This window comes from Microchirus variegatus, assembly GCF_963457635.1.
Source record: "Microchirus variegatus genome assembly, chromosome: 18".
NCBI lineage: Eukaryota > Metazoa > Chordata > Actinopteri > Pleuronectiformes > Soleidae > Microchirus > Microchirus variegatus.
Window position 1 is genome coordinate 1,327,493 of NC_139819.1, and position 15,346 is coordinate 1,342,838.

Here is a 15,346-nt window from a genome sequence, read left to right on the forward strand (position 1 = left end):
CAAATCCACCTCTCCGTAGTTAGCGCTGACCTCTAATTAAGCGCACATCTGTCGGTTGGCAGAGATTAACGAACGAGAGCAGGACGTACGTGTGCAAAGACGCAGCGTCGCGGAATTTTAAAGTTTTCAGCGAAGCGCTCGGTGGTGAAAAGTGACGAAGAAGAACAGGTGAAGACGAAGGACAGGTGGCTGCAGAGCTCTCTCTCTCACACACACACACACACACACACACACACACACACACACTCATGCGACTGCTGGCTACGTGCCGAGGAGTCTGTTGAGCTCGTGAACGCTCTCGTCTCAGCGCGACAGGTGACAGATCACTTTTTGCATCATGTGCTCATGGTCTCAGGAGCGTCTCCACGTTCACTTCTCCTCAGCCCACTGCCCACCTGGCAGCCATGGAAAATCCCCGTAACATCTCTCTTTACAGTCTGTCCACACGCCACAGCTCCAGATGACTTTTTTTTCCCCCCACTTCTCTGTATGAGAACAGCGGCGGCGGCGGCAGTGGCGGCGGCGGTGGCGGCGGCGGGTGTCACGTCACGTGTGTGAATCTGCAGGGATGTTAGCCGGACGCTTTCATTACCCAAAATCTACTTCAAAACATTTTTTGATTTAAAGGTGCATTATGTAATAAATCAGAGACTCAGGAATAATGTTCATATAACAAACTGAACTCACCAACAACAACAGTACAGACAAAATATTTGCATTAAAAAATTATATTTTATGTTTAGAAATCATGTTTTGGCGTCATGTGGCGCCACCTACCGCCGTCCACCAATCATGGCAGTCAATAGAGTCTCAGCTGCATTTACGAGGTTTTCTGAATGCATCTCATATGTTGCTCCTGTAGATCCAACAGAAATAACGACATTTACCGGGGTCTTTGAATGCGTCACACAGAAATGACGACATTTACCGGGGTCTTTGAATGCGTCTCATATGCTGCTCCTGCTCCAATCATTGCAGTCAGTAGAGTCTCAGCTGCCGTGCAAACCACGGGTTGCCAGTTACGTCAGAAAACGAAACCTAAAAGACCTCTGTATTTTTGAATTTGAATGTAGTAACTGTTTTTGGCCACATTCTTACATATGGCGCCTTTAATCGTACAGGCACCAGTGCTAGCTTAAAGGTGCATTATGTAATAAATCATTAAATCCTCCTAATATGTCACAGAGACTCAGGAATAATGTTCATATAACAAACTGAACTCACCAACAACAACAACAGTACAGACAAAATATTTGCAATAAAAAAATTATATTTTATGTTTAGAAATCATGTTTTGGCGTCATGTGGCGCCACCTACCGCCGTCTACCAATCATTGCAGTCAATAGAGTCTCAGCTGCATTTACGAGGTTTTCTGAATGCATCTCATATGTCATTTACCGATGTCATGACATTTACCGGGGTCTTTGAATGCGTCACACAGAAATGACCACATTTACCGGGGTCTTTGAATGCGTCTCATATGCTGCTCCTGCTCCAATCATTGCAGTCAGTAGAGTCTCAGCTGCCGTGCAAACCACGGGTTGCCAGCTACGTCAGAAAACAAAACCTAAAAGACCTCGGTATTTTGAATTTGAATGTAGTAACCGTTTTTGGCCACATTCTTACATATGGCACCTTTAATCGTACAGGCACCAGTGCTAGCTTAAAGGTGCATTATGTAATAAATCATAAAATCCTCCTAATATGTCACAGAGACTCAGGAATAATGTTCATATAACAAACTGAACTCACCAACAACAACAGTACAGACAAAATATTTGCATTAAAAAATTATATTTTATGTTTAGAAATCATGTTTTGGCGTCATGTGGCGCCACCTACCGCCGTCTACTAATCATTGCAGTCAATAGAGTCTCAGCTGCATTTACGAGGTTTTCTGAATGCATCTCATATGTTGCTCCTGTAGATCCCACAGAAATAACGGCATTTACCGGGGTCTTTGAATGCGTCACACAGAAATTATGACATTTACCGGGGCCTTTGAATGCGTCTCATATGCTGCTACTGCTCCAATCATTGCAGTCAGTAGAGTCTCAGCTGCCGTGCAAACCACGGGTTGCCAGTTACGTCAGAAAACGAAACCTAAAAGACCTCTGTATTTTTGAATTTGAATGTAGTAACTGTTTTTGGCCACATTCTTACATATGGCGCCTTTAATCGTACAGGCGCCAGTGCTAGCTTAAAGGTGCATTATGTAATAAATCATTAAATCCTCCTAATATGTCACAGAGACTCAGGAATAATGTTCATATAACAAACTGAACTCACCAACAACAACAGTACAGACAAAATATTTGCATTAAAAAAAAATATTTTGCAGACTGCAAATCATGTTTTTGTTTAGAATCATGTTTTGGCGTCATGTGGCGCCACCTACCGCCGTCTACCGATCATTGCAGTCAGTAGAGTCTCAGCTGCCGAGCAACCGCGGGTTGCCAGTTACGTCAGAAAAACTAAACCCTAAAAGACCTCGGTATTTGAATGTAGTAACTGTTTTTGGCCACATTCTTACATATGGCACCTTTAATTTTTTTTTTGCTTTGCTATACAGAGAACATGTCTATGTGTGTGTGTGTGTGTGTGACCCAGATAGCTTTGTTTCTGGGTCCTGCATCATAAGTTTTACCAAAAAAAAAAAAAAGTAGCTTTGTCTGTTTGCAATTATCTGTAACAAGAGTTTGGAAAAGGAAAGCTGAACCAAAGGTGGCGACTGCAGCTCAGGCACCGTGAGTCATATCGAGGGAAAATGTGTTGAAGAAATGTTATTTTAAAAAAGCCAGTGCTGCATATTTTCAGCTGCGTGTTTGCTTTTCCACTTAAAACACTCGACGTTAGCCGTAGACGTTAGCGGACGCGCGTTGGCGTCGCGTTTGAACCCCCCCGACTGCAGCTTAGCGTAACACGCCGCTGTACATACCGCAGCAATGTTTTGACTTCACCTCGGGCCAAAAATGCTATTTTCAACCTCGTTTTTTTTTGTAAAGCAGCAAAACTCATCCAGTAAATGACGGATTTAAAATATCCTCGGAATGTAGGTCATGGCGGAATGATACGATTTTAGTTGTGAATGGGTTTGGATGGTTACACAATATGGACAAGTGTTGAATCCTTGCTCTCTAGGCCACCTCTTAACTCCAATGAAGGACAAGCTTTTTACGCTTCAGCATACCAAGACATTTTGGACAATGTCCCAGTGGACAAAGCAGGACAGACTATAAAGACATGGTTTGCCGTGGAAGAACTTGACTGAAATCCCACACACAGTCCTGACCTTTAACCCCATCGAGCACCTTTTGGGACGACCTTGAACAAGAGCTTGAGAGCCCAGAACCTTCTCGTCCAACATCGGTGCCTGAGGAACCTTTGGGAAGGTCTTCCAAGAAGTTTGGAAGTCTGTTTTAGCTGCAAAAGTTGGACCGACCCTTCAACCTAGAAGGTCAATTAAAGGATAAATATTGGAAAAACCTGGTTTGAAATAGCTGAAATAACTTTACGTATGCTTTGGTACGAGTCTATGTGGTTTTCTTGCCTTGCAGATAAAGTCCATGTATTGTTTTAGGGATTTAGCGGTTTGTTGTCGCTGCGGTTGAGAAGAACAAAATGAGAAGAACTATCGGGCCAAAGATAGTCTCAAGTTAGCTTGAAACACTGGGAACTACGGTGGCCTTCACGTGCCAGAAAGGACCTTGTTTGACCTTTTTGTTTGCGTAGTAAGCTTCCGAACCTTTAAGAAGCCTAATTCCTAAGGCTACGACAGCTATTTTAAAGTGATTATACGCTGACTCGAACGTACGAGTATCTTCAATTTGAGATACCCGTACACGTCGGATCTTCTGGAACCGCTACTCGGACGTTCTCCTGATGTTCTTTAGTTAATAAGCCGAGAAATTAACGGGAGTTGATTGAACGATTGTAAGGACGCAGACTCCTCCCCCCTGTGTGGCTTCAGAATAAATCACTGAGTCTGTATGTTGGGCTAACATCACACATCCGCTCATCCCATTCATGATTATCTCAATAATGGAAATTCACCACAACAAAGCCACAGCAATGGCTTTAATTCAAATTGATCTTTTGTCTTTTAATGTAAATTGTTAGCCGTCGACGTTACGGCGTTGTCGCTCCCAGGGTGATTCAGAAGTGGTGAAATGACATCGTTGTCCTGAAAAATATGAATGAGATTTTTTATTCATGAGCTGTGCGTGACCCTTTTAAATACCCTTTTTTTTCCCAAGACCTCATTTGTGTTGGATTTCATAAAAACATCCACAGAATGAGAGTTCTTGACCTCGTGTTCTTCCTCCTCCGCGCGTCTAATACTAATTTTTACCCGTAAAAGCGATACGCGGTGATGATGCCGATGTGTCCTGATTCCATTCATTAATTCCAGGAGCGCTCGCGTCGTCTATATCTGAAGAGAAACATTAATTAATAAGTACATGTTCATTTAAATATCAGTGCTCCGCGCTAGATTGAGCTAATCTCTAAAGGATGAGCGCCTCGCCCCCAGAGACGGGGATATTTTACCAGAATAATCACGTGTACGCGTGTGTTGTAACTCACCAGCGTTTTTCTTAACGTGTCAAATCAAAGCCGTGTTTACACTGAGGACATTTTTATTGACATCAGCTCAGATCCGAGGAGAACAGTGAGGCGTCATCAGCAGATACTGATTAAGATTAACCAGTTAAGCCTTCACTTGGTGTATTGGCGGCTTGGTATCGAGGAAGGGGATCCTTGGAAAGCGCCAAGTTTGTGTCTCATTGTAATTTACCGTTGTTTATATTGAAGAATATGTTAGTAATTCAACTTTAAAAGGAGTACTTGAGTAAAGGTGAGCAGAAATGACTTTGGTAGATGTTGAGATCACTTTATTTACAATATTACTTAACTAAAAAGTCTTAAAGTTTAAGACATTTACTATACTTAAGTATCAAAAGTCATTTTCTGATATAAAATGTGTTAAATTCCTGGCTCTTTGAGACCCAACGTTGAAGCGTGAATGGTAAAACTGTCGTCGTTCAATGTCCGTCGTTCAATGTCTGTTGTGTTGCGTTCAATGTCCGTCGTTCAATGTCCGTCGCTCGATGTCCTTCGCTTGATGTCCTTCGTTCAATGTCTGTCGTGTCGCGTTCAATGTCTGTCGTGTCGCGTTCAATGTCTGTCTGTCATGTCGCGTTCAATGTCCGTCGTTCAATGTCCGTCGTTCGATGTCTGTCGCTCGATGTCCTTTGTTCAATGTCTGTTGTGTCGCGTTCAATGTCTGTCTGTCGTGTCGCATTCAATGTCCGTCGCTCGATGTCCTTCGTTCGATGTCTGTCGTGTCGCGTTCAATGTCTGTCTGTCGTGTCGCGTTCAATGTCTGTCTTTCAATGTCCGTCATTCAATGTCAGTTGTTCGATGTCCGTTGTTAGATGTCCGTCGCTCGATGTCTGTCGTGTTGCGTTCAATGTCTGTCGTTCGATGTCTGTCGTTCAATGTCCGTCATTCAATGTCCGTCGTTCAATGTCCGTCGTTCAATGTCCGTCATTCAATGTCCCTCTTTCGATGTCCGTCGCTCAATGTCCTTCGTTCGATGTCTGTCGTGTCGCGTTCAATGTCTGTCGTTCAATGTCCGTCGTTCAATGTCCGTCGTTCAATGTCTGACGTTCAATGTCCGTCGTTCGATTTCTGTCGTTCGATGTCTGTCGTTCGATGTCTGACGTTCAATGTCCGTCGTTCAATTTCTGTCGTGTTGCGTTCAATGTCCGTTGTTCAATGTCTGTAGTGTCGCGTTCAATGTCCGTCGTTCGATGTCTGACGTTCAATGTCCGTTGTCCGTTGTCGTCGCACCGGTACGACGTCACGCTATATATCTCGTTGACCTAGCAAACCCCGCCTACCAAGTAAAGGTTCTCCTCCAGTCAAAACTCAAGCCCGATCCAGGGCTTTACCATTCCACACCGGACCGTACCATGATAGGAACGCAACTTATGTACGAACTCCATCAGGGTCGCTGTGGACGCAGCACTTTTTTTCCGATTGTTTCTCACCCCACCAGAAGGTTTCAGGCCAGAGGGGATAAAAAAAAAAAAAGCGCTGTGAGAAATGAGTTTCTCTCTTAAAGGCGACGTCTGCGAGCTTCACACATTAGACTAGAGCTGCAGCATCAGCCCACAGTCTTATCAGCACAATCAGCCTCAGACCAGAAGCTCCGTCTTCTTCTTCTTCTTCTTCTTTTTCTCGCACTGATGCAGCAGAGCTCACTGATTCTCCACTGGTCGCTGCCTCCTCCTCCTCCTCCTCCTCCTCCTTCTCCTCCTCCTCCTTCTCCTCCTCCTCCTCCTCACTTCACTCCCTCTGACACACTTTTCCTGCGTGACCTTGGGATACGCCAGCCGAGGCTATGCATATACAGTATGTGCGCTTTCTTTCTTTCTTTCTTTCTTTCTTTCTTTCTTTCTTTCTTTCTTTCTCTCTGCAAACCCTCAGCGCTGATAGAATCCATGTTTAGCCACTTCACTTCTTTGTCTCGTTTTGGAAGAGAAATCACAATTTTTTAAAAAACAAACGGGCAAATCGCAAAGACGTCGCCCACAAGAATCTGAATTTTGAAGCCTCTGGATTTGGTCGGAGGTCAATGGCACTGGAGCAAATATTGAAAAAAAAATCGATATCTAGCTGAAAGTCGCGATAAAGTTTACTGACGCAGATATTCCCAGCCCCCCTCTGGTGGCTTTTTTGTGTATTTTTACTTCCTGGTTGGCTTCAAGAGGAAACAGGAAGACGACCTCGATCTTTTTTTATTATTTGTGATACAAAACTGTGAAATGGTTGAGACAGTTGGACAGTGTGGCTTCTCTGATCCTACAGTAAATCCTCGGAGGATGAGGTTGAAGATGATCCAGGGAAGTCTCTTCAAATGTCACGAGAAAAATCATGCAAATCACAAAGAAATTTGCAATTTTTTTATTTTTTCATTCCTGACCGTTCTGTCGTCTCTGCAGACTTGAGTCAGGCCTCGTTAGCGTCTGGATGAGAATTCTCTGTCACGCTTTAAATCAATGACGCGGTGAATATTTTGCACGAAATCTTTATATTAAAAAAAAAAAAAAAAAAAAAAAAGCATATTGCAAATCGAAACACAATTTATTACGATTAATTACAACTTTATTCTCTTTATACTTTATTCTCATATTTAACGACTTTCTTCTCAAAAGATTATGACGTTATTCTCATAATATTACAACGTTATTCTCACTATATTACGACTTTATTCTCATAAGATTACGAAGTTATTCTCATAAGATTACAACGTTATTCTCACTTTATTACGACGTTATTCTCATAATATTACGACTTTATTCTCATAAGATTACGAAGTTATTCTCATAAGATTACAACGTTATTCTCACTTTATTACGACGTTATTCTCATAATATTACGACTTTATTCTCACTTTATTACGACTTTATTCTCATAATATTACGACGTTATTCTCATAAGATTACAACGTTATTCTGACTATATTACGACATTATTCTCATAAGATTACGACTTTATTCTCACTTTATTACGACTTTATTCTCATAATATTACGACTTTATTCTCATAATATTACAACGTTATTCTCACTATATTACGACATTATTCTCATAAGATTACGACTTTATTCTCTTAAGATTACGACTTTATTCTCACTTTATTACGACTTTATTCTCATAATATTACGACGTTATTCTCATAATATTACAACGTTATTCTGACTATATTACGACATTATTCTCTTAAGATTACGACTTTATTCTCACTTTATTACGACTTTATTCTCATAATATTACGACGTTATTCTCATAATATTACAACGTTATTCTGACTATATTACGACATTATTCTCTTAAGATTACGACTTTATTCTCACTTTATTACGACTTTATTCTCATAATATAACGACATTATTCTGACTATATTACGACATTATTCTCATAAGATTACGACTTTATTCTCACTATATTACGACTTTATTCTCATAATATTACGACTTTATTCTCATAAGATTACGACTTTATTCTGACTATATAAAGAAAGCAGAAATGGTGGTTGTAGCAAAGTGCTTCAGCCTCTCAGCTGAACTCTGGCTCCATATCAGTCCCCGCAAACCTCCAGCGTTGCCATAGGCGCAGAGATAGGAAATCAATAAAAGCTCCCATGAATCAGCACTCCTGAGCGGCTCCACCCGACCGCTGTGCAACACTTTCCCTCCAGCTCCACCTCACTATTGTCTGTCTCAGCGTCTGAGCCTCTGAATAGAAAAACGGTCCAATAACAGGAGACAGAGGCTCCACTGAGTCCACTGAGCATTTACTCTTCTCTGTCCATGATGCTCAGTGGTTTCTTCTCTTCTTCTTCTTCTTCTTCATCATTTTTCCCACGTCCAAGAAGATCCGAGGTTAACTCGTGTTTCACGGTGATTCATCAAGCTACATTACAGTGTTTTCCCTCTCTGTTGAGAGACAGGGAGGAAAAAAAAAAGCATAATTGCAAGGCAGCAGCAGCAGCAAGTGGTGATCAGTGATGATCAGTGAGGCGGGATGCTGCCACCTAGTGGGCAAAAAGCATTATCCATCTTCTAATCTGACCCGGGGTCTCATACAAACTGTATATTTACATTTTTACTGTCGTTCTCTTTGAGTCAAATGTCACATATGATTCTTTTAAATGGATTTATTACAGATATTAACAGGACAATAATGTGCCGGTGGTCTTTAAAGCTGCAGTGTGTAACTTTGAAATGTAAACAAATGATTGTTACATTTAAAACGAAGGGCAAGGCAGTGGAGGCGGAAAACAGCTGCGCTAGTAAAGTGAGACCAGCAGTTGACTTTAAGGTTAAGGGGTTAACCCCAGTTCTCTGAAAAATAAGAAAGAAAACTTTAGGTTAAGGAGTTAACCCTGGTTCTGTGAAACATAAGCAAGGTGAAATTAATGTTTCAGGAACATTTTAGGTTAAGGAGTTAACCCTGGTTCTCAGAAACACACACGAGATTAAACAAGTGTTGAAAGACAATTTTAGGTTAAGGGGTTTAACCCCGGTTCTCTGATACACGAGTAAGGTTAAGCAATTGTTGAGAGAGATATTTAGGTTAAGCGGTTAACCCCGGTTCTCTGAAACACGAGTCAGGTTAAGCGAACGTTGAAAGTGAACTTTAGGTTAAGGAGTTAACCCCAGTTCTCTGAAACATGAGTGCGGTTTAACACGTGTTGAAAGAGATCTTTAGGTTAAGGAGCTAACCCTGGTTCTCTGAAACATGAGTGGGGTTAAACACATGTTGAAAAAGAACTTTAGGTTAAGCAGTTAACCCCGGGTTCTCTGAAACACAATTCCACCATTTTGTACGTGTAGCAGTGTTTATAATGTTTGTTGTTGTTGTTGTTGTTTTTTCCCGCAGCTTTACCGAGCGTCTGCGCTGTTCGAGACGATCCGCCACGAAGCCCAGCACAGCACCGACTACAAACTCTCCCTGTTTGACCTGCAGACGTCCTGTTACCAGGCTCTCCAGAGGGTCCTGGTCAGCCTCGGTATGTCCACACACACACACACACACACACACACACACACTGAAAGGTGGTGGTGTAATTAGCATTGACCTCTGACCCCCTCAGGTCACCACGACGAGGCGTTGGCGGTGGCAGAGCGAGGTCGTACGCGAGCCTTCGCCGACCTGCTGGTGGAGCGTCAGACCGGGCAGCAGGACTCGGACCCTTACACCCCGGTGACCGTTGAGCACATCCTGGACACGGTGAACAGCCAGAGAGCCCTGGTGCTTTACTTCTCCATGGCAGCCGGTTATTTATACAGCTGGCTGCTGGCTCCAGGAGCAGGTAACCATCCACTCCAGGCTTTTGTTCAGACTCAAATCCGAGGACTTTATTTTAATAATATTATTACTGCTTTATCCTCAAAATATTAACACTTTATTTTAAAAAGATTACGACTTTATTCTCATACTATTACGATGTTATTCTCTCGAGATTACGACTTTATTCCCATAAAATTATGTTATTCTCATAAAATTACGATGTTTTTCTCATAAGATTACGACTTTATTCTCAAAAAATTGCGACTTTATTAGAATAATCTTACACATTTATTCTCATAAGATTACGACTTTATTTCTAATAAGATTACGACTTTATTCTCACTATATTAAGACTTTATTCTCACTATATTACGACGTTATTCTCATAAGATTACGACTTTATTCTCATATTTTTACGACTTTATCCCCATAAGATTACGACTTTATTCTCATAAGATTACAATGTTATTTTCACTATATTAAGACTTTATTCTCATAAAATTATGTTATTCTCATAATATTACGACTTTATCCTCATAACATTATGTTATTCTGATGAAATTACGATGTTTTTCTCATAAGATTATGACTTTATTCTCATAAAATTGCGACTTTATTAGCATAATCTTACACATTTATTCTCATAAGATTACGACTTTATTTCGAATAAGATTACGACTTTATTCTCATAAGATTACGACTTCATTCTCATATTTTTACGACATTATTCTCATAACATTATGACTTTATCCTCACACTACCCATTATTGTGGTTTTTCTAAGTGTATAATCACTTTAAAATAGCCATAAAACCCACTCTTTTCCACTATTGGTTTTGTTTTTAACATTGTTTTTACGAAGCTTGTCGAATGACTTGTAACGCGTTCTTGTGTGCAATGAGTAAAACGAGGCACGGATTCGACACCGGAATGAAAGAATACGAGAATAAAACACTAAGGAGCACAGATGGAGCTGGAGTTCAGTCTCGCCTGAAACGGTTAAAAGTTAAAAGTCTCCCGTTAGAGGGTTTCAAGGTTCGAACAGGGCCGTAAATAATTAAAAGAGCCTTCGGATCGTGGTGGACGCCACTGTTACCAGTGTGATGCCTTCAAACCGGGTTTTATTGAAGCAGCTTTTCCCGTTTTCAACGCCCCAACAGCAACAGTGGTGCACACACACACACACACACATATACACACACACCAGCATGTGTGTGTGTATATGTGTGTGTGCACATGATGCTCGTTGGCATCAAAGCGGATAAAAGGCCTGGAGGCTGCAGGCGTGTTTTCAGCTGCAGAGTAAGAAGACGGGCTCTAACACCAAGTGGCAGCGCCACCTGCCACTCCACCGTCAGGACCTGCCCCCCCCCGCCTCGCCCCGCCCGGCCCCCCCTGCCCCCCCCCCCGCCTCACAGGGTATCTATATGCCAATGAGCGGCGCTAATTGATAGCGACAGAGCCAAATAACACAGACGACATCTTCACACACACACACACGCGCCAACAGGAAAATGTGGTGCTGGGTTTCACCGAGTCGGAACAAACACAACCTACCCCCCGATTCTGTGGAACATTCGGGTCGGGGATATTACCTTATTTGTTTATTGTTCGAAATGTATAAACTTAACCAGTTCCTAAGAAATCAGGTTCTGCCTCATTAGGACCAGGTGTTCTGAGGTCTTCATGAGGACCACTGGTCCTGACAAGGTCAAACGTCAGATTTTATTCGGACTAAGACAATAATTCAGTTTTCTTAAAACCTTAGTCTGACTAAAATCGAGCTAACCTTAGTCGGACTAAGATACCTGGATAATGCCATTCATAGTCACATTACTCCTGCATGTACGCATTATGCTTAGTCGGACAGGAGTCGGACTGGAATCGGACTTGGCGTTCTGGATAATTCACAAAATTTGATCTGCCATGACAGATAGTCCAACTAAAATCGAGCTAGTCTTAGTCAGACTAACATACCTGGATAATGCGATTCATAGTCCGATTACTCCTGCATGTACATATATGCTTCGTCAAACTGGAGTCGGACTGGTGTCGGACTTGGCGTTCTGGATAATTCACAGTATTTTATCTGCCATGACAGATAGTCAAACTGAAATCGAGCTAGTCTTAGTCAGACTAGCATATCTGGATAATGCGATTCATAGTCCGATTACTACTGCATGTATATGCTAAGTCGGACTGGAGTCGGACTTGGCAGTCTGGATAATTCACAACATTTTATCTGGTGTGACAGATAGTCCAACTAAAATCGAGCTAGTCTTAGTCAGACTAACATACCTGGATAATGCGATTCATTAGTCGGACTGGAGTCAGACTTGGCCTTCTTGATAATACACACAATTTTATCTACCATGACAGAATCCAACTAAAATCGAGCTAGTCTTAGTCAGACTAACATACCTGGATAATGCCATTCATAGTCAGATTACTCCTGCATGTATCCACGTAATCGGACTGCAGTCGGACTTTATTATTATTTCATGAAATTCCCTTTTCCTGAAGAGAACAGGCTGCACCACTGTTTGTTAGGCTAAGTGTTCATCACACAACTCCTGTGACTTGTTTTTTCGCCGCGGCCATGTGTCGCAACACCAGGTCTGAACATTTGCTCCGAAGCAGCTCCAAGGCAACCGAGTGAACTTGACCCCCCCCCAGCACCAATCATATGGTGGGGAGGGACACTGCAGGGATGAGTGGAGGTCTTCAAAGCGCCGAGTGTTGCCTCGGGCTAACAGGAAGCCACTTCCTCACTAATCGTCTGTCTGTCACTTTCTGGCAGGCCCTGGCATACAGCTGGTCAGGGAACATGGCCGCCTCTGAACAGCCTGCCGTCAGTAAAACGGGGCTACAAATTATTACTTACTTCTGCATTATTTTAGTTGTATTAGTTCAGGTTATGTCACCAAAGTCAACATCTTCAAATTCAAGTGTGTTTACATACCTGGATAATGCCATAAATAGTCCGATTACTGCTGCATGTACGTACATGCTTAGTCGGACTGGAGTTGGACTGGAGTCGGACTTGGCATTCTGGATAAATCACAGAATTTTATCTGCCATGACAGATAGTCCAACTAAAATCGAGCTAGTCTTAGTCAGACTAGCATACCTGGATAATGTGATTCATAGTCCGATTACCCCTGCATGTACATATATACTTAGTCAGACTGGAGTAGGACTGGAGTCCGCCTTGGCGTTATGGATAATTCACAAAATGTTATCTGCCATGACAGATAGTCCAACTAAAATCAAGCTAGTCTTAGTCAGACTAGCATACCTGGATAATGCGATTCATAGTCCGATTACTCCTGCATTTACGTATATGCTTAGTCAGACTGGAGTCAGACTAGAGTCGGACTGGAGTCGGACTTGGCGTTATGGAAAATTCACAAAATGTTATCTGCCATGACAGATAGTCCAACTTAAATCGAGCTAGTCTTAGTCAGACTAGCATACCTGGATAATGCGATTCATAGTCCGATTACTCCTGCATGTATATGCTTAGTCGGACTGGAGTCACCAAAATTAACATCTTCAAATTCAAGTGTGTTTACATACAGTTTAAAAGTCTGATTTTAGTCAGACTAAGACCATAATTCAGTTTTCTTAACACGTTAGTCCGACTAAAATCGAACTAGTCTTAGTCAGACTAACATACCTGGATAATACGATTCATAGACCGATTACTCCTGCATGTATACGCATAGTTGGACGAGTGTTGGACCGGACAACACCACAACCACATGTCCATGTCGTCTTAGTCAGACTATGACCATAGCTGGATTAAGCTGTGCATGTAAGTCCTTAAGAGGTAACAAATACAAGAATACACACTCACACACACTTTCCTCTGTGTGAAACCCAGCTCAGCTCTGACGGCAGGCAGCAGATGGCGCCGACAGCCGCCTCATATCTTTTATTGAACGTTATTTGTTTTATTCATTTCACTCCTCCACACACACACACACACACACACACACACACACACACACACACACACACACACACACACACACACACACACACACACACACACACGCGAGCTTTCAGTCAAAACAATCCCGACGCTTATGAGCGATTGAAATAGCTCCCATCTTACACATTTGCATTTGCATTTTTTCCTCTGTCCTCAGGTATCCTGAAGTTTCACGAGGTGTACCTGGGCGAGGGCGTGTCAGACGCAGGGTCGGACTTCCAGGAGGGAGGAGGCGGCGGATTGGTCGGCGGGTCGTCGCTGGAGCAGCACATCGCCAGCGCCCGCGAGGCCCTCGGAGTCGAGTCTTACTACAGCAGGTGAGACGTTTGAAGACTGTTACGTTTTGCGGCAATCCACTCCTGTTTTATAAGAAGAGTCACGGTGCCACCTATTGGCAACAGGAAATAACATGTTTCCACACTTTGGTGTGCCTCGCCTACCGTATTGAACGGGTCGTCCTAAAATACATTGACGACAACGTGTCGTGAAAACTCCAGGCGTTGTCGTGTCAATGGCAAATAAAAAGAAATGTTCGTACATGGAACAGGAAGTTGTCCGAGCTTTAAGACACTTACACGTTAATGTTGTGACGTAGCAATAGCTCCACAGCACCACCCGGTGGACACAGGAATCAGGCAATGCGTTCTGTGCCTGTGTTTTCTCGTCCAGAACTTCATGTATGAATCGTGATTTCAGTTTTTTCATACCAAAATTATGTTAGATGGATAGAAAGCTAGCTAGCTAGCACATTATCCATTTATCTATCTATCTAGAAACCTACCAAACTTACACATCATCTATCTATCCCGCTCAAGCTAGCGATCCAGCTAAGATAGATAGATAGATAGATAGATAGATAGATAGATAGATAGATAGATAGATAGATAGATAGATAGATAGATAGATAGATAGATAGATAGATAGATAGATAGCACATTATACATTTATCTATCTATCTAGAAACCTACCTAGCTTACACATCATCTATCCATCCCACTCTAGCTAGCTATCCAGCAAAGCAAGATAGATAGATAGATAGATAGATAGATAGATAGATAGATAGATAGATAGATAGATAGATAGATAGATAGATAGATAGATAGATAGATAGATAGATAGATAGATAGATAGATAGATAGATAGATAGATAGATAGATAGTACTCCCACAATTAGTTCCATGTATGCACTTTTTACAGTCTTTTCCAGCCTTGAAGTGCATCAGGCATTTTAAAAACATCAAATATCAAGTTGTCCAGTAGAGGGTGCTGTGCGATCACGATCGCGACGCCAAAGCCTATTAAGCAATTGCCGTGTAGAAGAGTCTTCCAATGAAGGATTCTGCAGAATTAGCTGTTAGCTTAGCTGTTAGCTTCACCGGCGCTAATCGTTCAAGGTCATCGAGATCGATTTGGACAGAGGACGCAGGAAGTCAGATGCAATTACAGCAGATGATTCTATGAACCGATACCGGATCTTCCAAATAAACAT

At 42.1% G+C, this 15,346-nt stretch overlaps 1 protein-coding gene across 1 annotated transcript in view; it reads left to right on the forward strand.

Annotated features, from left to right (window-relative positions):
- ttc28 (tetratricopeptide repeat domain 28) overlaps positions 1-15,346 on the forward strand; it is a 301,137-nt gene that overhangs the window by 265,156 nt on the left and 20,635 nt on the right. Inside the window, exons 11-13 of the mRNA XM_083904827.1 lie at positions 9,451-9,580; positions 9,665-9,883; positions 14,015-14,174. Coding sequence (XP_083760953.1) covers positions 9,451-9,580; positions 9,665-9,883; positions 14,015-14,174 — 509 coding nt within the window. The remainder of the gene's footprint in view (positions 1-9,450; positions 9,581-9,664; positions 9,884-14,014; positions 14,175-15,346) is intronic.